The sequence below is a fragment of the Palaemon carinicauda genome, chromosome 15 (genome assembly GCF_036898095.1).
Source record: "Palaemon carinicauda isolate YSFRI2023 chromosome 15, ASM3689809v2, whole genome shotgun sequence".
In the NCBI taxonomy this organism is placed as follows: Eukaryota; Metazoa; Arthropoda; class Malacostraca; order Decapoda; family Palaemonidae; genus Palaemon; species Palaemon carinicauda.
This window is the reverse complement of record NC_090739.1, coordinates 72,350,851-72,378,350: the sequence shown is the minus strand read 5'-3', so window position 1 is coordinate 72,378,350 and position 27,500 is coordinate 72,350,851. Positions and strand designations below refer to the sequence as shown.

At 35.9% G+C, this 27,500-nt stretch overlaps 1 protein-coding gene and 1 long non-coding RNA gene across 2 annotated transcripts in view; one reads left to right on the top strand and one right to left on the bottom strand.

The window, feature by feature from the left end:
* The window catches only part of LOC137654313 (uncharacterized), a 58,846-nt gene that overhangs the window by 25,210 nt on the left and 6,136 nt on the right, over nucleotides 1-27,500 (top strand). The window lies entirely within an intron of this gene.
* Nucleotides 8,313-23,951, bottom strand: LOC137654797 (serine-rich adhesin for platelets-like). Its single transcript, XM_068388750.1, has 4 exons — nucleotides 23,894-23,951; nucleotides 18,402-21,441; nucleotides 13,197-13,276; nucleotides 8,313-11,938 (listed from the first exon to the last, which is right to left on the bottom strand). The coding sequence occupies exons 1-4, from the start codon at nucleotides 23,949-23,951 to the stop codon at nucleotides 8,313-8,315; spliced, it is 6,804 nt and encodes a 2,267-aa protein (XP_068244851.1).

The following is a 27,500-nucleotide window of genomic DNA, read 5'->3' as shown; positions in this document are numbered from 1 at the left end:
CGGTAGTTAAAGTGAGAGGGAAGAATTAACAGTGGCTACTTGATAAACTGTAACTAAATTAAACACATTCAACCAATCGCCCCCCCCCCAAAAAAAAAAAAAAAAAAATAAAGCATATTTTGAGTGAGGTACTGTATATAGATACCGAAGTGTTGTTGCCACTGAATGTAGGACATACAGTAATTAAAAACCTGCACCATGTACTTTATTATCAAGTTTTGAAATGAAGTATTTCAATTAGATATCGAAGTGAGAGGTGAAGGGAATCGACTGCACCACAAAACAACATCATGAGAGATATCCACATTCTTTAATGTGGTTTAAATGTATCACTTTTTCATTAAATCTTCCTCAGAAATTACATCGAATACAGACTGTCTCAACATGATAGTCTCTTACGGACATGAGTATGGAATAAATGAAAGTTTCTAAAGAGTATGGCATACGAAGACTTCGTAAAGAAACAATTGACAGTAAAAAAAAATGTACTGTATATTCTACAAACACGTAGTTGTTATCATACCATGATTTCTTTTAACACTCTCTTATAGATATATAACTTATTTCATTCAGACGGATGTACGTTTTTCCAGTCTCGGATATCAATTTCACTGAAATTTCTCAACCCTTTATTGCTTTTTATCTTTCAAATTCTAAGTCATTGTTTCAGAGTTTATTCAACATAATCATGACAAACTTGAAGCTTTATTTTTAACTCTCAAAAACTATTCAAGTTTTTTGTGTTAGCCTATTGTAAACGTCCCTGTCTGGCAATCTGTTGGACAGGAGTTCGAGATCAACTTAAGCTCTATATTTTCTAGTAGTGTTTGCAACCTCACCCTCCGTGTGAGCTACAGATGGGGGATTTGGGGGGAACCTGTAGTCTGCCTGCTGAGTCATCAGCAGCCAATATCTAGCCCTCGTTGGTCCTAGTTTGATAGAGAGGGGACTTGGCACTGGTCAAATGCATATATGGTCAGCTTCTAGGTCATTGCCATGTCCATTGCCGCTGCCAATCATGAGTGACCTTTAAACCACAGAGAGAGAGAGAGAGAGAGAGAGAGAGAGAGAGAGAGAGAGAGAGAGAGAGCGCATCTTGGACGGTTTCATCCCTATTTGGATGAGGATTTCCTCGTTGAGGAACTTTCTTTTTGGGTATGCAAGTGTTATGAGAGAGAGAGAGAGAGAGAGAGAGAGAGAGAGAGAGAGTCAACAAGGAGTTGCAAGGATTTTGGATGTCTCAAAGATTTCAGTCCATCCTGGGAGATTCAATTTGTTCTTGGATAGAGCGATTTACTTTAAACGTTTATAGGGTATTTATGATATTGCCTAACTTATTCTTAGAATCGTTTACCTTGCTACTGTTTACTACATCCTCTGGAAGTCTGTTCCATATATTTGATATTTGTAGTATATAAAGAAATAACCATTTTGAGTGATGTTGTATCTTTTCTATTCGTTTGTATCCGTTACCTCTGGACTGATTTGTGCTTAGCGTGAATATATTGTTGTAATCTACATTAGTTATTTTTGAATGGCTCTATCAACTGTCCCCTTAGTCGTCAAGTTTATAGATCAAATAAGTCCTTCGTCTATATCCAAGTTGTCTTTCTGTTGGAACTAGTTTGGTGGCCTTAGCTTGTACTGCTTCCAGTCTGTCTATATCCTTCTGAATACTTGGAGCCCAGAATTGGACTCCGTATTCTAGATGGGGTCTTACTAGTGATGTTTACCGTTGTAGTACAGTGTCTTTGGTTTTGTATTTGGATTGTGTCATTATGTAACCTACTAGTTTTTGTGCTTTCTTTTCAGCGTTTATTCTCTGTTTGGTGAACTTCAAATCTTTGCTGATAATGGTGCTGAAATCTTCCTCCTGGTCCAGATTTTCTATTTCATTACCCAGCAGTGAGTAATCTGTTTGTGGGTTGCTATAACCTATGTGAATAACTTTGCTTTTCCAATAGTTGAAAGGCGTTTGTCATTTTCTGGACCACTATACTAACTTAATTAGATCTCTCTTAAGGCTTCTACGTCTTCTGAGTTCGTAGCATTTATACCGAGCATAGTATTGTCCGCAAATTTTTCTATCCTACTAATCAATCCTTAATCAATGTCGTTAATGTGAATCAGAATGAATAGTGGGCCAAGGACGGATCCTTGAGGTACACCGCTTGTAACAGCTGCCCACTCTGAAGTTTTTCCATTTTTAATAACTATGCTTTCCGTTTGTCAGCGCCAGTGTATATGTTTTGTTATTCAGCTATTAGGCAAGTAATTGTCTTTTCAGCTCTATCTATTTACTGTGCGATCCTTGCCTGATCGGCATTCTGTTTTTAGACTGCTGTGTACTAGGTCGTAGGCTTAGCTGTAAATAAAGGCTCATTATTTCCCATGCGAGTATTGTGTATGGTCTATTGAATCCAGCCCTTACCGACTTACTGGCGTGGTGGCAGCTATTTCGAATTCTCGTCTACTTTAAAAAAAAAAAGACTGGAGGTTGCCGAGTAACTAACTGGTTTCTCCTTATATGCTGGACCTTCACTAAATGTGATACACTTTTCTGGCTTTTCTTTTGCCCTCTGAACGTGATCTGCAGTTTTGGGATTTAATATTATTTAATTTGCACCTACAGAACTATGGCCAGTACACACCGGGCACCAAAGCAATGGTGTCTTGGGAAGTCTGAAACTGAATTCTTTTGCAAATTAGAAATAAAATTTACAATATACACTGTCATTGGACCCTAACTTTGCCCTGTTTTCAATTAATGGCACTCAGTGGCTCAAAAAGACAAGGGCCTCCCCTCTGCGTAGTTTTATTGATGATAATGATACAATAGAAGTTCGTTGCCTCACGGCTTAACAAAAAGTAAATGCACTTGAGTTGATGTTAGGGCAAATTGCAAACTACTGTCCAGTTACATCGCGCAACACAATTGTGCGTGACTCTACTTCCATGGACAATATATTGCAAGTTATAAGACTTCATTTTGAATTTCAATCTACTGTAGCACACTTCCTGGATTATTCCAATATTAAACTCGAACCAGAAGAGAGCCCGGAGGAACTTTACCAAAGTCTTATTGCATTTGTGGATGACAACTTATTACATCGCGATGGTGGTTTTAACCACCATGGAAATTATGTACTCGAGGATGAAGAGTTGTCTCTCTCTCTCGAAATTTTATTGTGCTGACCTGGTTACGTTTCATTCATCCTGAATTACCTAAACCAATTAAGTTATCTTATGGCATAGAATCACGCTCACAGACTTTGGCCTCCATAAAACCTGAAATATCACAGGCCCTGTCTTCATTATTGGATGAAATTAACACCACTGACAACACTCAAATCTTATGTACTTCAGCCTCTCGCGATGAATCCCATCTGCGAAGGTCTGCTGTTCCACAATCAAAACCATTCCTTAAAAAGAGACAATTATTTAGACCCCGACATTCCTTTCCTTTGTGTCGTCAGGCAGGCCGTGCCCATGATCATTTTCTTACTGAATGTACATATTTACCAATACAAGATTGCAAGTATATGGCAAAAACCAGATTTATATCAAACATTCTTAATGAGTGCTCAGAGGATGACAGCAAAAATGCTTCTGTTGAACTGGAACATTTTCATTGTATGCCTGAAATGCACTCAACTCGACAAATACAAGTCAGAGAGTCACCATACCTTGATATATTTTATAATTATCACACAGTCAGAGTTATACTAAACAGTGGGCAACTGGTAATATGATCTGTTTGTCTGCTGCCAAACGTCTTGATTTGCCCATCACCAAGAGTTCCCAATCTGCCCATCAGGCTGATATTTCATCTCCCCTAACTGTGTTAGGGAACAATCAAAGTTTCAAGTTTCATGGTCTTGTCGCCGAGAACCTGGGTGTAGATATCCTCGCTGGAACTCCCTTTATGGAACATAATGACATCTCAGTTCGTCCAGCTAAGTGTATTGTTATGTTGCAGGATGGCACGGTGTGCCAGTATGGGTCATGTGACTCTGGGGGTACTCGCCATGTAGTTCGTCATGCTTACCTCGTCAGAGCTCCATCCAATACCACTACTGTTTGGCCGGGAGAATTAATTCAGCTTGGCCTCCCCTGTTACTTGTCAGACTCTACTTATGCATTTGAGCCTCGTTGTGACAATTCAAATGTAATTCAGGAACCTAATGCTTGGCCTCCACCATCATTCATATCCAGTGTTTACGGGAAGATTTGCATCTATTATGACACCAAAACCCCACAAACCATAAAGTCTTTTAAACATTTTTGACAAGTATTCCAGTTTATGTTCCAGAGATAGCTCCAAGCATGGGCGATGTCCCACTTGAACTGTTGCTGTTCCCATGGACCCAGATAACTCCTTCCCTCCAACATACACTAGCAAGTTTAGGGAGTTACTCACTAGGTATGATGACACTTTTGATCCTTGGATACAACAGTGCCTCTGGACACTTTGAATCAGTGGTCAATATGGGATCAGTAAAACCTCCAGAGCGTAAAGGCCGTCTTCCACTGTATTCAACAAACAATCTGATAGAGTTGCGACAGAAACTCAATGAACTCGAAACATGGGTGTATTTGCTCGTCCAGAGGATGTTGGTGTCAATGTCGAATATCTAAATCCGTCATTCCTTAAAAAGAAACCCAGGGGTGGTTTTCGATTAGTCACCGCCTTTGCTGATGCCGGACGATTTAGTAAACCACAGCCCTCCCTCTTGCCTGACGTGGATTCCATACTATGTCTTATAAGCCGCTGGAATTACTTCATTTTAACTGACCTTAGCAATGCATTTTACCAAATTCCACTGGCTAAGGAATCACAGAAATACTGTGGTGTAGCTACACGCTAAGAGGTGTTCGAGTCTATGTAAGATCTGCCATGGGCATGCCAGGCTCAGAAATACCCCTTGAAGAACTAACCTACCGAGTTTTAGGAGATTATTAGAAGATGGTGTAGTTGCAAAGCTTGCTGATGACCTCTACTGTAGTGGGAACACACTGGAGAGCTTGTTATCCAGCTAGGAAAGTTTGTTAACGGCCCTGCAACCCAACAATCTAAAATTATCTGCCAAAAAGACTGTCATTGGTCCGTCATCAGTCTGTATTCTTGGTTGGGTGTGGCACCAGGGCTCACTCTCTGCCTGTCCATATTGTATTTCAACTTTTGCAATGTGTTCTCCTCCTGAAAAAGTGTCCGGCTTACGCTCCTTCATCGGCGCATACAAGTTCCTGGTACGTGTAGTGCAAGGATGCTCAAAGCTTCTTTCTGCTCTGGATGATCCTGTGGCAGGTCGCCAGAGTCAAGACAAAATAAACTGGACGGAAAGTTAAACTCACGTGTTTCTGTCTGCACAGAGAGCGTTATCCTCCAACTGTACTATCATTCTACCCAGTCCATAAGATCAGCTGTGGATCGTAACTGATTGGTCTGTCAAGCAGAATGGAATAGGTGCCACACTGTATGTTACCCATAATGAATCTCAAATTCTAGCAAGGTTTTTCAGCGCCAAGCTCAGTGGCAAACAAGTAAAATGACTGCCATGGAAGATAGAAAGCCCCTCTATTGCTGCCACAGTGAAACATTTTACACCATTTATTATCCAGTCTGCTCATGAGGCCTACATACTCACAGACAGTAAGCCTTGTGTTCAGGCATATGAAAATCTATGCAGAGGAGAGTTCATAGCTAGTCCAAGAGTTTCTACCTTTCTGTCAACCGTAAGCTGTTTCCAGGCTTCTCTTCGCCATCTGAAAGGTTCTGTAAACGTTCGCTAGGACTTTGCCAGCCGCAATGCACCCGATTGTGACAACTTGCAATGTTAAATATGTTCCTTCGTAAACAGATTGGAGGACTGTGTAGTTCGAGCATGTAATGTGAATCAAATAATATCTGGAGACATAAAATTACCATTCACAAATCACTCTGCATGGCAGTCTCTGCAGTCTGATTGTTCTGATCTTAGATGCACCTGAGCTCATCTTGTTCAAGGAACAAGACCATCAAAGAAGTCTATTGTCTATTGAATCCAGCCCTTACCGACTTACTGACGCAGCCAATCTTCGATCCATTCACCTGGCTTGTCAATTATGCCTAGCGCTCTAATTTTACCGTTAATTTTTTTAATAGTGACTTTGTCGAAAGCCTTTTGAAAGTCTAGGTATATGAAATATATTGCCCTGATGTCGTCGTAAATGTTAAACATGCTGTGTAATTATTCTGATAGATTTGTCACACATGATCTCTCTTGTCTAAAACCTTGTCGGCTGTGAGGAACACTGCCTAATTTCTATCGGTGTGGTGCCTTTTTTTTGTTGGCCCTTTATTTTCTTTTTGACATCATCCATTGTAAAGGTGGTTCTATTTAATTGTTGTGGCCCTTCATATTAGATAGCTGGTTCGGGGAGGGCTGTTTATTCTTCTTTAGTGAATATGATTGTGAAATATGCATTCATCAGTTCGGCTTTTTCCAAATCATTTGTTATAAGATTTCCCTCTTTGTCCCTTATTGGGCTAATAGTGGTTTTAATTGGTTTTATACTATTTACATCTGCAAAAAAGAAAGAAAAAAAAACTCTAATTTTCTTTACTAGCTGAAGCAACTCTTTTCTCTTCATCGATCTGGGCATTTCTAACTAGTTTATTTATAATTCTGCTTACCTTGTGCTCAGAAATTTCACGAATTGAAAGCTGTTGACCCATTGATTTATGTTTCCTGTCTCTACTTCTTATTGCATTGGCGATTTCTTGTTTGAACCACCTAGGTTGTATTCCATTTGGTAAAATTTATTTATACGGTATACATTTAGCCCTTTTTTCTATATATATTTCTAAAATGGAGTTCCATTGTGTATCTTATGTTCCGGTTTCGTTGTATTCTAAATTCTTACTTTTTTATATTTTTTTTTTCCTTTTAGATGAGGAATATTTACCTGGAACCTGACTATTCTGTGGTCACTTTTGCCATTATTTTTGTCTAATGAGACACTGGTTACTAAATTTTCTTCTGTTGTTAGCACAATATCTAATATGTTGTTTCCGTACTTTGGTCTATCGACCCCCAAACCTGAGCATAGTTTCAGAACGATACTGCTTATTTCCAGCGGTGACAATATAGATTTACTAATTATAGACACATGGACACATGCACACTCACACACACGCACACGTATATCTGTACCTGATTTTAGATATATACTAAAAGGGTCACCTCTAATACAAGCTTTTAATTTTTTCAAGCATAAGGACTTAATCCGGTAAAAGGCTAATGTGGGTTGAAACTTTATTGGTGGTAAATGTCTACAAGGTTACATAGTACAGTGAGTAACAATGATAATTGATAATACAAAGCATTTAGTTTAAGAATGGCATATGGAATAACAAGATTAGTAACATTTGACTACGTAGTTTGTGGCAGATTTGTTTTACTTACACATCGAACTATTTCGATTATCTGTATATGATTATAAAGGGAAGATACCAATATAGACCCATTTTTTAATTTTTTTTTTTTTATAAAAAAAGCTGATATGAATCAATTATTGAATTTCCTGAAGACATTTAACTTCTTTCATTAGGGCAATACTAAATTACTACTGCTAATTTTACCTTGAACGGTATGCATTAAACCAGAAACTTAGCTTCACAGTATATTTCGCTAAAAAGAATTAGCGAAAAATAATCATTAAATATGGAGTAGAGCTATAATAAAGATATCAGCATAAGTATGCAAATGATCTTCAGGAAATTAAAAGCGAGGTTAGCAACATTCTTAAATATAAAAGGGCTAGTATTTCTTTCTCGGTTACAAAACGAAAAGTAATTATCTGGCGTTCTTTCCACACCAACAAAGGACAATTAATGAACTCAATTAAGAGGCTGTGAAAGTTACCTGGTAAGCACAAATTTCAAGCAACATAAAGTATATGGTGCAATATATATTTATCCTACTCGAGTTCACTGTATTTAATAATAATGTTTACCACTTATTGTGTTACTATAAACAGTTTTACTTTGCAAAATGCTGCAGTATATAGACATATTTTCTGAATAAGGAATTACACAACATTGGCTACATCTATAAAAGAGATTTCCAGTAAGATTTTCACTAGCCACATCTAAACAAATTATTAATTTTCATTAAAACTGGAGGTTCTTAAAAAGAAGTTACACACTGGTCACTTCTACCAGTTTTTTTTTTATTCTTACTCTTTTATTTCTGATGACTGTCAGTAGCACTTCCACTTGTTAAAAGTTCATCATAGACCTTCATCGTGACAGCTAAAGCACCTAGCAATTAAATTTCCCCCTTTGCCCTGCTCAGCTTGGCAATTTTTTTGGGATTTGTTTCTTCAGCAAATAAAGCCGCGGTAGCTGCAGCATCAGCTTCAGTAGCAACAGTTGACCTGGAATTATGGGCTTCATCAGAGATGGGCCGAGCTTGTTGCCAAGTTACCTCTATAGGCCTCTCCTTGCACAGATTTGAATTGGCGTTGTGTCCTTCACCACAGTTGCAGCATTTAGGTGGAACAGTTATGTTGTTGAGGATCTTCTCAAGGCATATCTTATAGTTGTGAGAGTCAGCACAGAACTTACAACGGTAAGTTTGTTCCTGGCATTCTGTTATCAGATGCCCCCACTTAGAACATTTCACGCAGAACAAAGGCTTGCTTGTGTAGACAGAAACAGGTTTGAAGCCGAGACCAGGGACATACAGCTTATCTGGCACGGGTCCACGAATTGTAGCGAGCAGCTGAGGCCTGATTTGGCCCCCTATATATCGGCGTTCGACCCACACTATGTTACTTCCAAAGGTAAGAGAAAAAAGGCTGAAATCTATTGGGACATCATTGATGATAATCTTGGATTTCGTGTTGGTGCCATTGCATTCATTCATGATGATCCCTTCAAAACCTTGAGTTGTCAGGAAATTCACCGCAGCAGGTCCTCTGACTGTTATGTACGGAGCCCCCTTTCCTTCATAAAAATGAACATCAAAGTTCTTGTGAGTGGAATCAAGTCGAAAGGTCCAGAACTCCCTCTCCACGAAGTTCAATGCTATGTCATTTGGAAAATAGAGCTTAGTTTTTTTAGGGTCACTTTGCACCATTAGTTGGATCTCCGGATCGGGTTTCCTAGCTTCATTATCTTGATCAGAAACAGAGGGGTTCTGAATTTGATTCACCATGTTACCTTCGGTCGTGACTGAGTCGATATTAGCATAGTTTTGCTGGGGGTTGTCAGGCATCGATGAATCAGCTTGTAATGGGGTTTTACTTGATGAGTTATCCTTTTGCATTTCAGGTAGTGAGTAATCATTTTGCATTCCGGGTGGTGAGTAATAATTTTGCATTCCAGGTGATGAGTAATCAAATTGCATTCCGGGTGATGAGTACTCACATTGCATTCCGGGTGATGAGTAATTGAATTGCATTACGGGTGATGAGTAATCTAATTGCATTCCGAGTGATGAATTACTGACTGGCATTCCTGGTAATGAATAATTATGTTGTATTTGAGGTGTTGGCTCTTCGATTTGCATTTCAGGTGGTGCATCATCGACTTGCATTTCAGGTGGTGAATCATCGACATGCATTTCAGGTGGTGAATCATCGACTTGCATTCCAAGTGATGAATCATCAACTTGCATTCCAAGTGATGAATTGTCGACTTGCATTCCAGGGGATGAATCATCAATTTGCGTTCCAGGTGATGAATCATTGACTTGCGTTCCAGGTGATGAATCATTGGCTTGTGTTCCAGGTGATGAATCATCGACTTGCGTTCTAGGTGATGAATCATTGACTTGATTTCTAGGTGATGAATCATTGACTTGCGTTCTAGGTGATGAATCATCGACTTGCATACCAGGTGATGAATCATCGACTTGCGTTTTAGGTGATGAATTATTGATTTGCGTTCCAGGTAATGAATCATTGACTTGTGTTCCAGGTGATGAATCATCGAGTTGCGTTCCAGGTGATGAATCATCGAGTTGCGTTCCATGTGACGAATCATCGAGTTGCGTTCCAGGTGAAGAATCATCGACTTGCATTCCAGGTGATGAATCATCGACTTGCTTTCCAGGGGATAAATCATTGACTTGCGTTCTAGATGATGAATCCTGGAATTGCATTCCAGGCGAAGAATCATTTAGTTGCGTTTCTCCCGGTGAATAGTAATACGGGTTTCCAAATGATGGATAGCTGAAAGCCATTTCACCTGATGGTGTATCAAACTGGTTACCAAATGATGGAGGACTGAATGGTGTTACACCTGGCGAATAAATGTATGGGTTTCCATATGATGGATAGAACATCATTCCAGTCGATGAATTATCAAACTGATTTCCAAATGAAGGATAATTTGATGGCACTTGAACTGGAGTATAATAGTATGGGTTTCCAAAGGACTGATAATCAAATGGCATTCCATATGTTGGGTAATTTAATGATATTCCTTCCGATGAATAATCAAAAGGCATTCCAAATGTTGGATAATTTGACGGCAATCCCTCTGATGAATAATCAAATGGCATTCCAAATGTTGGATAATCTGATGGCCTTCCTCTTGATGACGAATTCGATGGCATACTTCTTGATGAAGAATTTGGTGGCATTCCTCCAGATGAATGACTAGATGATGGATAATTCGATGGCCTTCCCCCTGATGAATGATTCCATGTCCTTCCTCCTGATGAATTATTCCATGGCCTTCCTCCAGATGAATTATTCCATGGTATTCCTCCTGATGAATGATTCCATGGCCTTCCTCCTGATGATATATTCCATGACCTTCCTCCTGATGAATTATTCCATGGCATTCCTTCAGATGAATTATTCCATGACCTTCCTCCTGATGAATTATTCCATGGCCCTCCTCCTGATGAATTATTCCGTGGCCTTCCTCCTGATGAATTATTCCATGGCCTTCCTCCTGATGAGTTATTCCATGGCGTTCCTCCAGATGAATTATTCCATGGCATTCCTCCAGATGAATTATTCCATGGCATTCCCTCTGATTGATTATTCGATGGCATATCATCCGAGGGAGGATTTGATGGCATTTCATTCAATGAAAGATCTAACGGCATTTCATCCGAGGGAGGATTTGATGGCTTTTCATCCAATGAAAGATTTGATGGCATTTCATCCGAGGGACGATCTGATGTCATTTCATCCGAGAGAGGATTTGATGGCTTTTCATCCGAGGGAGGATTTGATGACATTTCATCCAATGAAAGATTTGATGGCATTTCATCCGATGGAGGATCTGTTGTCATTTCATCCGAGGGAGGATTTGATGGCTTTTCATCCAATGAAAGATTTGATGGCATTTCATCAGAGGGAAGATTTGATGGCTTTTCATCCGAGGGAGGATTTGATGGCTTTTCATCAGAGGGAGGATTTGATGACTTTTCATCCGAGGGAGGATTTGATGACTTTTCATCTGAGGGAGGATTTGATGGCTTTTCATCCGAGGGAGGATTTGATGGCTTTTCATCCGAGGGAGGATTTGATAACTTTTTATCTGAGGGAGGATTTGATGACTTTTTATCCGAGGGAGGATTTGATGACTTTTTATCTGAAGGAGGATTTGATGACTTTTTATCCGAGGGAGGATTCGATGGCTTTTCATCCGAGGGAAGATTTGATGACTTTTTATCTGAGGGAGGATTTGATGACTTTTTATCCGAGGGAGGATTTGATGACTTTTTATCTGAGGGAGGATTTGATGGCTTTTCATCCGAGGGAGGATTTGATGACATTTCATCCGATGAACTATCCAAGGTGTCTTTGACGTTACTGGGTGTCTGGGTGGTATCCCCAGATGCCCCGACATCAACTTCTTTGATACTCATCGGCTCAGGAGTCCCTTGCGTGTTCGGATTGTCCGCATCCGAATTGCAGTTGTCACCGAAGCCTGAAAAGATGAGAAAAGGCTGTAAGTGATTTGATGATAGAATTAAGTTTTAAGTACAAATGTTTCTCATAGTTATTTCTCACTAGTTATTTCTCATACAGTTAATACAAGAATAAGCATATAACGTTCATATTAGACTAATGAGTATATTTCACCAATAGCATGTAATGACGAGGAAAAAAAAGAGGGGCTCATTGCGTAATTTTGAACTAAAAGGCAGTTAGGATATTCTCCCGATTACAATGATTGAGAATTAGGAAATCAGTGGCAAGAATAAAAGGCTCTTAGAATATCGAAGAAGGAATAACAAGTTATTGAAATACTATATATATATATATATATATATATATATATATATATATATATATATATATATATATATGTGCGTGTGCGTGTGCGTGTGTGTGTGTGTGTGTGTGTGTGTGATTTAGGAATAAATATTAGAGGGCAGTTAATAATTACAGACATTTGGCGTTTACAATGTTAAAATATATAATGAAACTATTGAATATAAATTGTCAATATAAACACACTTTATAAAATGAGAATTCCCCGGAGCAGCATATGTATGAAATAAAATATTGCTTTAACGCGCCATTTCAGGTAACGGTTTGATTATGCAACGCTAGTGGAAAAGTTAAAAGCTGTCAGTTAATTATTTTACCAATTAAACATGAACTGGATGATTGTGATTCTCACTCTTTCTATCCCCATGGCAAAGAATCTCTTTGGCTACTTACTGACCTAATGATTGTTAAAAAGGTAGTTAAGTTGGTCAGAAAACAAAATCCTATATGACACCAGAAATTACTTTAAAATTTCCCTTTTTGTTAATACTTGGTATTTTGGAATATTTTGATAACATAAACTATCGAAATTTTTGGCACTTCACAAAAATCTATATACGTGGATTATATGTTATTTTCTCTTTAAGTTTGCTCTACCTTTTCTTACTTTTACACAGTCATTCATCCAGAAATCAAGGTTTTAAGAAATATATTTTTTCCCTCGTAAGAAAATAAATTGGAAATCAAACATTATTGACACTTGAATTTCTGGTGTGTAGAATAAGAGTAATTTGCAATTCAAAAATTCCCATACAAGTTTACGATTGTCATTTCTCTCCGGCATTAAAAAAGAATTGCTTTTTTCACAAATTTTTCTGAAGCGTCCTCTCACTGTGCGACTGTGCTCACTGCTTTTATTTTCTATTTAAGTATTTTAACATTTTAACACAAAAATAATGATACGCACATACGATCATTAAATTTCCAAAGCAGCAGTACAAGCCATTGCAATAAATCGACCACTTTTTGGGTATAACAAATCAGAACACTTCTGAAAAAAGAGACACAGCGCTAAAAGAATAACGAAACCGAGAGTAACCGCGCTAAGACAATGCCCAGACACTGTCAAAAAGTCTTCCCCGCTTATAAGAAACACTCTGTAGAAAAATATTCCAAGTCACTCACTGGTCGGTGAAAACATTTTGGTCTGCACCAAAAGTAGGCTGGGAAAGTCTGGGAGCTGGTCTTAATCCAAGATGTTGACGAAGCAATGTCCAAGATCAGTATGCCTTCCAGAGCTTGCTGCTTACCCCTTCAAGCCCAGTAAGGCGCCCGTGACATGTCACCTGGAGGCTACGTTATCCCTTTGTTTCAATGCAATTCGTCTCCATTTCTCCAAATACGGATTTTTTATTTCCTAGTTTTCCATTGGGATATTTAGATGATTCAGCAGCAGAAGCTCTAAGGACATTAATAGAAACCTCTGGTTAAAATTTGAAAGTAAGATAATGAGCCAGGGGGCCAAAATTTTTTTTGACAGAATAGATTCGTCGTCATATTCTCCCATTGTTTTATGATTGTTGGGTATGTTTGGCAACTCTGCCAAAGAACACATAGCATGGAAAAGGTGTGTTCAAAGAAGACATATGTACAAACACAGCAAAGGAGGCGGGGCACATGATTTTTTTTTTTTTTTTTTTTTTTTTTTGCGTTTCAATATATAGTTATTTTTCCAGAATCGCTGAATTTTTCTTCAATTTCGTGGGATACTCAGATCTATATATCATAATTTTTCGAAACGAACATAGTTTTTCTTTCTATTTCGTTCGATAGTCTCGCTTTTTCTTCTTTCTCTCTTTTTTTTTTTTTCAATCGGGAGCTAGTCATCTTGAGTATGGATTTCGTGTGATTAAAAGATCTTTCATTGATTTCTTTCATACATGATAATTTTAGTTATTTTTGAGGCCCTACCCTCATCCCTCATTTGGTCTATCCAGAGGGGATCTTTCCTTTGGCAAGGTCCCGAATGACCTTAGGTTCCAAAGCCGGCGCATTAGACCGAAATCGCTTATCTTTCAATCTTTAATTTTTATTTTTTGTCTCATTATTTTCTTCAAGAAATTTTTCATCATTGTCTTAGCATTTTGTTTTTAATAAATGTCTTCAACTTTACACTTGAAATTTTTGAGATATTCGAGTCTGATTTTATAGCAATAATTTGGGCGCTGGGTATTCCTAGGTTATTTTTTTTTTTTTCATATCTCCTTTGGATTTTTATGGAATTAACATCGTTCTTTTGTATACGCTTCTTCATGGTAAAATTTTGTTCTATATCAGTCTTATACAATTTTGGTGTAGTTTCGTGTTTCGGCAATTTTTTTTTCTCTAATTATTGAATATTTGAATATAAATTACGATTGATTCTATATATTTTATAGAACACTTCTTAATTACAATGTATGCTTTCTGTTATTTTTACCTAAAATGTGTGTATTTTAACTTTATTATTTACACTTTTATTTCTAATTTTAGTCTAAATTTATTTGAAAAACTAAATGAATAGCCAAGGAAACTCTGTTAAAAAGGCGTAACCCCGTTTTAATTTAATTTAGCAGATTTATTTAATGATTGTGATTCTAGTAATCAATGCGGTATATCATAGTGGAAGCTTTTTTGATATTCTGTCCTATTTATTGTACTGGAAAAAAAATATTTTTTGATATATCAGCGTTTGGATATCAACTAATAAAAACTATATTGCTCCGATTATGAATTAACTTTATTTTTTGTTTTGCTTACTTATCTGCCAATTTAGTTGTTCTTAAATCTTAATTTTTCTTTTCTTCCATCTCCATCATCTTTGAAATCAATCTTTTAAATAATATTATCTAAGCATTCTTTTTTATTGTTAAAACTTTTTATCCTTTATTATTTACACTTTTCTTTCTAGTTTCAGTGAGAAATTAATTTTAAAACTAAATGGCGCTCTGTTATAAAGGCGTAACTCCATTTGAATTTAATTTAGCAGATTTATTTAATGATTAATGTGATTTTAGTAATTAATCAGGTATATCATCGTGGAAGCTCTTTTAGCATTCTGCTCTAATTATTGTACTAAAAAAAATCTTTTTCGATATAAATGTTCGGATGCCAAATAATAAAAACTATATTTCTCCGATTATGAATTAACTTATATATATATATATATATATATATATATATATATATATATATATATATATATATATATATATATATATATATATATATATATATATATATATATATATATATATATATATATATATATATATATATATATATATATATTATTTGCTAATCTAGTTGTCCTTCAGTTTTCATTTTTCTTTTCCTCCTCCAAATATACTTTAAACATCTTTGACGCCCAGCTTTTAATTAATACTATCTAAGCACTCCCTTTGTTATCACAGCCTTTGATTAACACATTATCCACCTGATCTGCTAATTTAGTTATGTTCGTCAATTTTTATTTTTACCTTTCTTCACCAATCTGGCTGTAATCATTATTGATATCAAGCTCTTAATATATTAATTACTGTTCTTAGATTTTCATTCTAATTTAATTAGTAATATCTAAACATTCTTGTTCCTCATTATACGTTTTGATTAGGGCATATTCTTCATCTGATCTCTTAATTTATTGCTATTGTTAATTTTTACTCTCTTTATCTTCCTTCTCCAAATTAACTGATATCACTAACGACACAACGCTTTAGATTTATTTTCATCATTCGTAGATTTCAATTATAGTTTTATGTTATCTAAACATTCTTGTCCTTGTAGATTTTGACTAGGAAATATTTTCTACCTTATCTGTTAGCTGTGATCATAAAATTTTACTTTTGTTATCTTCTTTCTCCAAATTGATTGACATCATTATTGACAAACAGCTTTACTTTTCCTTTTACCATTCTTAGAGTTTAATTATAGTTTAATTGATACTGTCTTGTCCCTTATAGTTTCTGATTAGGACATATTCTTCCCCTCCTCGATAACCCGACACAACAGCAAATCATCTAAGAAATTAAATTTCAAGTCACGCTTCGTCATCATTCTTGATAACTCAATATTTTTATACCAGATGTATTAATATATTCAAATTAGTTTGATTTTCTTACGTTGATTATCTCTGTACATATACGATAGTGTGTGTGTATTTGTGACCGTTTTTTTATTTCTCCAATAATAACATTTTTTATTCGTGTTTGTTTCTGAAATGCTTATAAATATTCCATGGAATTGTCTCGAAACATTTATTTGTTCTCATTTCAAATCTATTGATTATTGCTCTTCATAACCCCCTATTTTTGTACTATTTTTTTTTATTTCTTTAAACTCCTTACCTGACCTTTTGAGACACCGGGAATATCCTTCTTGAATATATATTTCTTGAGGTTTTATTTTAATTTCTTCATTAATAACATTTATTATTAATTTTTGTTTCTGAGATGCTTATAAGTAATCCCTGGAATTGTCTCGAAATATTTATTTGTCATCATTTTAATTCTCTTAGTTATTACTCTTCATAAGGCATATGTGTTTGGACTATTTTCCAGCTTTTTTGGTTATTTCTGTAAACTGCTTTTTAAAACTCCAAGCGACATAGGGAATAATCTTCCCGAGTATAGAGGTTTCAGAAACAGGACTTTTTGTGTTCAAAAGAAAAGAATCATTAGTAGAGAGAGAGAGAGAGAGAGAGAGAGAGAGAGAGAGAGAGAGAGAGAGAGAGAGAGAGAGAGAGAGAGAGATAGTTGTGTGTGTGAGCGCGTGTGTGTACTAAATCTTATAAACTGTTTTTGCGTTCAGTAAGTTTTGCTGCTTAATTTCATTCCTGTTCTTTTTTTCTGATATATGATTTATTTTACTATCTTAGAAATTCATTGTAACTTTGACACTCATTTCAGTTCAACTTTGCTTTTATATGCTTAGAGTTTTCTTAGATTTGTTTTATGATGTTCTCTTGGCCTATTTTATGACAGTTCTAAGTATTAGAAACTTGGAAGCAAGCATATGCACCTCCTCTTAATATTTAGTATGGACTTGCATTCGTGCTTTCATCTTTTTTAAGTAGAGGATTCCTATTTATAGGATTTATACAGTGTGCGCTCTGCACGTAGTGTAACAATTCTACGAAGCATTCCATCTCTTCTTAATAGAGCCACCTTTACAACAAAGTTTTATTTAACAAAAAGCAAACAATTTAATTCAACAAAACACAAAGCGGTTTATTTAATAAAACACAAATTTTTTTGGAACTTTATTGATATTCACAGCACAAAAACTGACCGTTCAGGTTACATAACTCACTTAATTAACTAAAACTATAAATAATACTTTCATCATAGTCAGGAACTGGCAAGGAAATAGCAAAATAGCAAAATGACAAAGAATAAAATGAGGTAAATTTGCACTTGTCTACCAGAAAAGTGGTTTCATATTTCAGGATAAGTTATGATTAATTTATTACGTATCAATTGACTACTTACTCAACTGTTACGTAGTATGAAAACATGCATTTTAAAATACTTTATTTATTTTGAGAAAAGAACTACCCACTAAAAGAACTATTTCTATTACCTACAACCATCTCGGCATGAAGTTTATTTTTTTTTAGAATATAAATCTCTCTCTACAATAAAGACTAGTTGAAAGTATCAGAATATATTAATTAGCCTGTTATTTTAAAATTACACAGCTCACAGGTATATTATTTTCGGCCTAAGTAAGTTGAACTTATTAGGTAATATCACAGAGGCACTTTGATTGTTAGATACAATAGGAAATCAGTTAGATTATTATATGAACCTGATTGCAATCTGTAAGTTATAACTTTAGTCAAAATAAGAATAAGCTGATTATCATAGTAACAATAATTTCAAGTAACATTATATGGTGCACGATATATATACTTGAATTTGTATATGTGTGTATATGAATATATAATGTTCAGCAGCAGTTGGCCATTTAATCTTTATTCCGGTATAATACTTTCACACAAAAAAAACTGCAGTTTTTTTTTTCCATAAAACAAACCCCAAATACATTCTGCAGTGCAGTAACATTATTGGCTACGATATTTCGTCATTTTGCGAATATATAATTTGCCAGTTAGAAATTAGACTAAACACACTTACATAAATCGCTCCTCTACTTGGTCGTCAAAGCCAAGATAGTAACCACCTGATGTAGGACCTGATGTAGGACCTTCATTACCACGTGACGTTTCTCTGTTCAGGAGAACTCCATTTTGATCCTTCAACTCCTTGACTAAATACTTCAGCATATCCATTTGAGCCTTGGTCTTTTTCTTCAATGAATCTCTCCTCCCGTCACTTCTATGAGCAATTGCCGAGGTGCTAGCAACAACAGTACCTGCTTTTGCATCACCACCTACTGCATTGTGGTTACGATCAGATTCTTTAAATGTAACAGCTACTGAATTGCAGATCCGCTTTGCTGATGCAGCAGAGGAAGTCGCAGCGCTTGCTGATTTGCGGTTCTGATTTGCTGATGCAGCAGCGGAAGTTGCAACTCCTGCTGATTTGCGGTTACGATTTGCTGATGAAGCAGCGGAAGTCACAACGCCTGCAGACTTGCGGTTACGATTTACTGATGCAGCACTGAAAGTTGCAACGCCTGCTGATTTGCGGTTACGATTTGCTGATGCAGCAGCGGAAGTCACAACGCCTGCTGACTTGCGGTTACGATTTGCTGATGAAGCAGCGAAAGTTGCAACGCCTGCTGATTTGCGGTTACGATTTGCTGATGAAGCAGCGGAAGTCACAACTCCTGCTGATTTGCGGTTACGATTTGCAGATGAAGCAGTGGAAGTCACAGTGCCTGCTGACTTGCGGTTACGATTTGCTGATGAAGCACTGAAAGTTGCAACGCCTGCTGATTTGCGGTTACGATTTGCTGATGCAGCAGCAGAAGTCGCAACACCTGCTGACTTGCGGTTACGATTTGCTGATGAAGCACTGAAAGTTGTAACACCTGCTGATTTGCGGTTACGGTTTGCTGATGCACCAGTGGCAGTTGCAACGCCTGTAGGGTAACGATTTACAGTTGCAAAACCTCCTGACTTACGGTTACGATATGCTGCTGCAGCTTTTGCAGCACCACGTGAATTGTGGTTACGATCAGCTGCTGCAGTTGCAACTCCTGAATTGCGCCTATTATTTCCTACCGAAGCAGTTGCTAATCCTACTGAATTGCAGTTACGATCTACTGCTGCAACGGAGCGGCGGAGTTGTTCTTGCTTCTTGCGAGAGGTGAGGGGCTTCATCCAGCACGAGTTCGAGTTAGCGTTGTGTTCCCCGCCACAGTTGCAGCATTTTGCTCTGATGTCAATGTTCTTGTTTATCTTTGCGAGACATCTCTGAGAATTGTGGTAACCTGCACAGAATCTGCAACGGTAGTCTTCTCTGCATCCTCCTCTCAAATGGCCCCACTTGGAACACTTGAGGCAGAACAGCGGCCTGTTTGTGAATGCAGCGACTGGTCTGTAGCCGAGTTCGGGCAGGTACAGCGTTTTTGGTGCAGGTTCCTTGACAGTGGCAATCAGCTGTGGCTTTGGTTCTTTTCTTACGTACCGACGTTCAACCCTCACAACATTACTTTGAAATGTAAGATTAAAAAGGCTCATATCTGTTGGAACATTAAAGATGATAACTCTGGCGTACTTGCATTCTTGGTACCGTTCATCCATGATGAGTCCTTCAAACCCCTGAGATGTCAGGTGATTGACCGCCGCCGGTCCTTTGACAGTTATGTACGGTGTACGACGTCCGCGAAAAAAAGCAACCTCGAAGTCTCTGCGATTGGCTTTAAGTCGAGAAGCCCATTGCTTCTTCTCCTTGAAAGACATGATAATGGTATCAGGAAAGTAAAGCCTCCTCTCCTCTTCTGCTTCAACGACATCCCTGAGCGCTGGAGGCTGATAATCAGGACGGGAACTGGGACCTGGCATATCCTGCTGGGCGACGTAAGGTTCGTAAAAAGGACTCTCGGGGCTATCTTGAAGATGGTCGCTTTCTTGATGATTGTCGCTCTCTTGATAATCTGTGCTGTCTTGAAGCGCTGAACTTTTTTGATACTCGTCGATATCTTTAAGCAAAGCTTGGAGGAATGCATCCTCTTGATCCTCACAGATTTCTTGAAACTCGTCGCTGTCGGTATCTTGAAGCAAAGCTTGGAGCAAAGCGTTTTGTTCCTCATCGCTTTCTTCAGAATCGTCGCTGTCACTATCTTCAAGCAAAGCTTGAAGCAAAGTGTTCTCTTGGTCCTCGTCGCTATCTTGAAGCTCGTCGCTATCTTGAAGCTCGTCGCTATCCTGAAGCTCATCGCTATCCTGAAACTCGTCGCTATCTTGAAGCTCGTAGCTTCCTAGAAATTCGTAGCTTTCTTGAAGCTCGGCGCTGCTATCCTGAAGCTCGGTGCTGGTATCCTGAAGCTCAGCGCTGGTATCCTGGAGCTCGGCACTGATATCCTGGAGCTCGGCACTGCTATCCTGAAGCCCAGCGCTATCTAGAAACTCAGCGCTACCCTGAAGCTCAGTGCTGCAATCTTGAAGCTCAGCGCTATCTAAAAACTCAGCGCTATCCTGAAGCTCAGCGCTATCCTGAAGCTCAGCGCTACGATCTTGAAGCTCAGCGCTATCTAGAAGCTCAGCGCTGCGATCTTGAAGCTCAGCGCTATCTAGAAGCTCAGCGCTGCTATATTGAAGCTCGGCGTTATAATGAAGCTCTGCGTTATATTGAAGCTCGGCACTATATTGAAGCTCGGCACTATACTGAGGCTCAGCGCTATATTGAAGCTCAGTGCTATATTGAAGCTCAGCGCTATATTGAAGCTCGCCATTCCCTTGTCCCTGACCGTTTTCTTGATTCTCGGGGATTCCCTCGATGGCAAGGAGGGCATTATCGGAAGCGTTTGACGGATGTCCATTTGCATTCTCCTCTTCAATCATCCGAAGACAGTCTTCGAGCATCGAAGCATCGAAATGCATTGGCGACTCCTCCGGGTCAATGTTGAAGATGTTGAAGATCTCCCGGGGAATCTGGAAGGTCAAACCAGAGATATGGATGTCGACCATGATTTCCATATCCCCAGAGTTCTCGTCCTCGGGCGGGTTATTCATCCTTGAACACGATGAATGGCAGCGGAGACAGGAACCTGAAAGCATTTGAAAATGTTAACGGTGTTATGATTGAATTATGCCTAAATTATTATTATTATTATTATTATTATTATTATTATTATTATTATTATTATTATTAGTCATAATTATAATTGTAATTATAATTATATTTATAATCATCATTATCATTATCATTATTTGTAAGATATACAGATATAATAGAAAAATTTCAATAATCTTACGATACAGTTAGTGGAGAAGGAATTGATATTCTAAATACTGATTTCAAGTTCTAGAATAAGGCTTGAACATGAAAAAAGCTAATTCTTAAACCAGGTTCTTATCCTAATGAAGCAATTAACAACAAGAGACTCATTTATGAAGCCTAAGGATACTACCGACAAGGGAGAACTAGCTTAGCTATTAGGTCCTTAAGTGTAAAATGGGGTTCCTTCGCCCAAATCTATTATAATTCAGTTTTAGTTTTAAGTGTTTTCATGAAATTAATCCAATAGATGAGAACATAATTCGTGATGGCTGTATGCTGTACTTTACTTCCCGGCTAAGAATGAAAGTATGCTGTTGGCTTAGTATGTTTTTTTTTTAATTGTATATTTGCAATACATTATTTCTGAGTGCAAAGTATGTCAAAAATTTCTCCCTAATATAATTTTGAGTTTATTTATGCCAAATGCCTAACATTATTAAGGTAGATACTAAATTTTAGTTATCTAGAATGATCGATTTTTACTATACAGAACGTATGGCTAATTAGTAATTTCATCCCCAGTAATTAAGTATGTGAGTCTACGCAACTGATAATTCATTTAACAAATATATAGCTTTCATTAGGATCCAGAATCCTATCTTATTTCGAGATTAGGTTGAAGAGTTTGGCACCGGTGTGCTTTTTGTTCCATCGGCCTTTTAAAGGTTATGAAAATCTCTATATTAAAATAGTAAACGTTCCGAGACGAACTGAGAATCAAGAGACAACTAATTACATTCGAAAACAATTTGCTTTGTAAATGTTATGCTGTCAAGACACTTACCGCTTTTGAGCGATTGAGAACCTTGTAAAAACTGGTTTGTTTTTAACCATTGATCTATAAAAGTTCAGCTAGTAATTAACTACAATTTCAAGTAAAAAACTATATTCTTCCCTATCCTAAGGCTATAAATATTACAATAATCACATAATTGTATTTAGCTTAAACGTCCTTTGTTGATACTTACCTTTCTTCATTACATAATCTAGATTTTCCCCCCAAAAAAACGAACAGAATTTTGATCATAAAACGTAATATTATCCTTTCATGATATTATAATGTAGAAATTAACCCCGGAAGAGTGGCCCACCCTTTTTACACTAAATTTACAACAGGTAACTTATATGTACTCATTATACTTGTCTTTGACCTATAAACATAATCACCAATTGATTTGTCTTCGTGAGCGCACGTTTGTGATACATCTAATCAGTTGGGTCCAGGGCACAGCTGGAAGCTATTGGTGTGGGTCCAAGAAAGGAGAGAGAGAGAGAGAGAGAGAGAGAGAGAGAGAGAGAGAGAGAGAGAGAGAGAGAGAGAGAGAGAGAGAGAGAGACTGGGTCTATGTCTATTGTTCCTAAAACTGACGTGAAATAAATATTTTCATTTTGATCTACAGGTGTCTCTTAAACGTTTATTGAAAGCCGTTATCACTCTTAAAATTTCTTTCACATATTTAATAGGAACTTTATAATCACGACTTTTCTTTATAGTAGTAATCTACCGGCATATTTGACATTTGCTTTGCCTTTTTCTGTTCACGGAAATTGATTTTCATTGTAACATAACTTGATATAGGTTTGTTATTGTAAACAATGTTCAGTAGTTAGTAACAAGACGAAGACATTTATTTACACGTCACTTAGTAACAACACATGAGTTGAAATGTGGGTCACTGGGATATTAGGCCATTCACGTGTTTGTAGTTGGAGTCACACTGCTGGGTCCAGAAAACGCTTATTTCTCCCTTGTATTTTCAACCGTACTTATTTTTTTTTTCGAAAGAAAATACCTTCTTTGTATGATTCTTTTTTAGGAATATGTGATATTCAACTGTTGGATTAACTTGAAACTATATTTTTGTTATGGATGTTTTCAGTTCTTTTTATCCGATTCTCAATTACCACTCAAATAAAAAAAAAAAAATATTGGAAAGAAACATACTGTACACTATATGGATGTCACAAATACCAACACTTGAAACAAGTCACTCGGAAGCCTGGAAGCAGTTTCTCTAAGTAAAAAAAGGCACCAAAAAAGGCAAGAAAAAAGGCATGAAAAATGCCGAATCTCGTTAGAAATTAAGTCTGGAATGACTTATAGACTGGCTAAAAATGCTAAGGTATGGCACATAAAAAAACTGGAAGCTGAGAGGTGGTCTAAACCCAAGATGTTGACGACGCAATGTCCTGGATATATGTGCCTTCCATGGCTTTACCCTGGCCCCGTTTGGTGCTGGAAGAATCCAGTAAAACATCACCATGAGAGTACGACATCCTTTTATCCCACTGCAGTTTGCTTCCACTTTTATAACCTAGATTTATTATTTTACGGCTATTTGAAAACTAATCGGAAATTTCAGTTCACAGCCGCATCATGGGTGAAGATGGACGTCTAAGATAAGAAATTTTCTGGCCCTATCTCGATGGGTTTGACCCGGTTTATTTTCGGCAGTTTAAGTTCATGATTCAAGGAGCGCGGTCACGCATCCTGATTGGTGCTCGCAGGAACGACAACTCCTCCCTTCCGAACGTTTACGTAAGATACCCGAGAAAGGATGCGTCTCGCCAAGCTTCAAGAAAATTCGATGGGATAAAAGTATATATGTATAATATATATATGATTGTGTATATACCTATGTATCCTTTTCCAAATTGTTCCAAAAATTTATTCAAAATTTTAATTCAACTGTTAACTTAAATTCTTTGATAACTCATTCGTAACTATCGTCGCAGGTTTCAAGTATGCGCTTACAACTTCTTGCGCATTATTTATCTCATTTATTTTTAATTCACATATCTTATTATAAAAAAATACATTATCCCGATAATATTTTTTCATGTAACATTAATCCCTTTTTAAATTCATTATTTTGTACTAATAACTAATCCTTGGCGTAATTACAATTAAATGTAATTTATTTTTGGTTTATGGTCTTAATTGTATGATTAAAGACTACGCTTCTACATTTTATATTTTATATTTTACGTTTTAGATGTAGTTTGCGAAGGGATATTCGTTATTAATTTAGCCGCTATATTAGACGTGCCAAGTAACTTATTAATCATTTTGATTTTGTAAAATTCTCTATGATTCTAAATGCCTTATCGTTTAGATTAGTCCTAATTAGGCAATTTACCTGCAATTATTTATTTCTATATATTCCCTTTCTAATCTGTTTTTGAAATAAACAAAACGTAGCACAAAAGTTTCCCAATATACTCATTACCTAATTAAGTTATTTAAGTTATTTGTTCATTTGACAGATCTGTATAGAAACATTTTGAATAATCTTTTTATCAGATTTTCTCCTAACCATATTTCGTGTGTTCAATTTCAATCACTTTCAATTTCGATCTTCTAATCAATCCTCTAATATTCATTCTTTTATTATAACCTTTGTTTTTTTCCGGCATGAAGTGTCCCCGTCGTTTGCAAGATCAAATTGTAAATATTTGACAAGGATTACACTCTAGATCACCTTTAATATCATTGACTATTCATCATTTCTTATGTTAACAAAGCCAGTTACAAATTTGCTTGTAGGTAATCGGTTGATATATATATATATATATATATATATATATATATATATATATATATATATATATATATATATATATATATATATATATATATATATAGATACTACCACTAGGGCGTTATGTGTGTGTGTGAGTATATATACACACACACACACACACATATATATATATATATATATATATATATTTATATATACACAGTATATATGTATATACAGAATATACACACACACACACACACATATATATATATATATATATATATATATATATATATATATATATATATATATATATGTATATATATATATTTATATATGTATGTATATATATATATATATATATATATATATATATATATATATATATATATATATAAATATATATATATATATATATATATATATATATATATATATATATTTATATATATTTATATATATATTTATGTATATATATATATATGTATATATATATATATATATATATATATATATATATATATATATATATATATATATATATATATATCACGAAACTAGTCAGGACTTCATCGTATATTTCGTATTTTCATTTTCCCTGTGGTTCTTCTGCATCTGAGCATCACGTTTTCCTGTGATTTTTACGCATATATATATATATATATATATGTATATATATATATATATATATATATATATATATATATATATATATATATATATATATATATATATATATATATATATATATATATATATATATATATATATATATATATATATATATATATATACACAGTATATATGTATATACTGAATATATATACACATATACACACACACACACATATATATATATACACATGTGTGTATATATATATATATATATATATATATATATATATATATATATATATATATATATATATATATACATATATATATATATATATATATATATATATATGTATATATATATATATATATATATATATATATATATATATATATATATATATATATATATATTTAGATACTACCGCTAGGGCGTTATGGGGTCCTTTGACTGGCCAGACCGTACTGCATTAGATACTTCTCTCGAGTTACGGTACATTTTCCTTTTGCCTACACATACACCGAATACTCTGGCCTAATATTTACATATTTTCCTCTGTCCTCATACACCTGACAACACCGAGATTACCAAACAATTCTTCTTCTATCAAGGGGTTAACTACTGCACTGTAATTGTTCGGTGGCCCCTTTCCTCTTGGTAAGGGTAAAAGAGACTCTTGATCTATGGTAGGCAGCTCTTCTAGGAGAAGGACATTCCAAAATCAAACCATTGTTCTCTAGTCTCGGGCAGTGCCATAGCCTCTGAACCGTGGTCTTCCACTGTCTTGGGGTAAAGTTCTCTTGCTTGAGGGTACAATCAGGCACACTATTCTATCTTATTTCTTTTCCTCTGGTTTGGTTCAAGTTTTTATAGTTTATATAGAATATATTTATTTCAATGTGGCAACTGTTCTTAAAATATTTTATTTTTGCTGTTTTCTTTCCCCACTGGGCTATTTTCGCTGTTGGATCCCCCGGGCTTATTTAGTATCCTGCTTTTTCCACTAAGGTTGAAGCTTAGCAAGTAATATTCATAATAATAATAATACAGTATATATATATATATATATATATATATATATATATATATATATATATATATATATATATATATATATATATATATATATATATATAATCATTATAATTATTATCATTGTTATTTTTGTTATTATTATTGTTATTATTATCATTATTATTATTATTATTATTATTATTATTATTATTATTATTATTATTATTATTATTATTGTTATTATTATTATTATTAAATGCTAAGCTACAACCCTAGTTGAAAAAGCAGGATGCTATAAGCCCAGGGGCGCCAGCATGGAGAATAGCCCAGTGAGGAAAGGAAACAAGGTAAAATGAAATATTTTAAGAACAGTAAAAACGTTGCAATAGGTATTTCCTATATACACAATAAAAACTTTACCGAACAAGAGGAAGAGAAACTAGATAGAACAGTTTGCCCGAGTGTACCCTCAAGCAAGAGAACTCTAACCCAAGACAGTGGAAGAGCATGGTACAGAGGCTATGGCACTACCCAAGATTAGAGACAAATGCTTTGATTTTGGAGTGTCCTTCTCCTAGAAGAGCAGCTTACCATAGCTAAAGAGCCTCTTCTACCCTTACCAAGAGCTAGAGAACAATTTCAGTGCAGTAGTTAATCCCTTGGGAGAAG

Coding starts and splice junctions, on each gene's coding strand:
- LOC137654797 (XM_068388750.1), bottom strand. CDS start 23,951: ATGTCGTACTCTCATGGTGATGTTTTACTGGATTCTTCCAGCACCAAA. Junction 21,442..23,893: donor CAGCACCAAACGGGGCCAGG/GTAAAGCCATGG, acceptor AAATGCTTTCAG/GTTCCTGTCTCCGCTGCCAT. Junction 13,277..18,401: donor CAAGTAGAGGAGCGATTTAT/GTAAGTGTGTTT, acceptor CTCTTTTTTCAG/AAGTGTTCTGATTTGTTATA.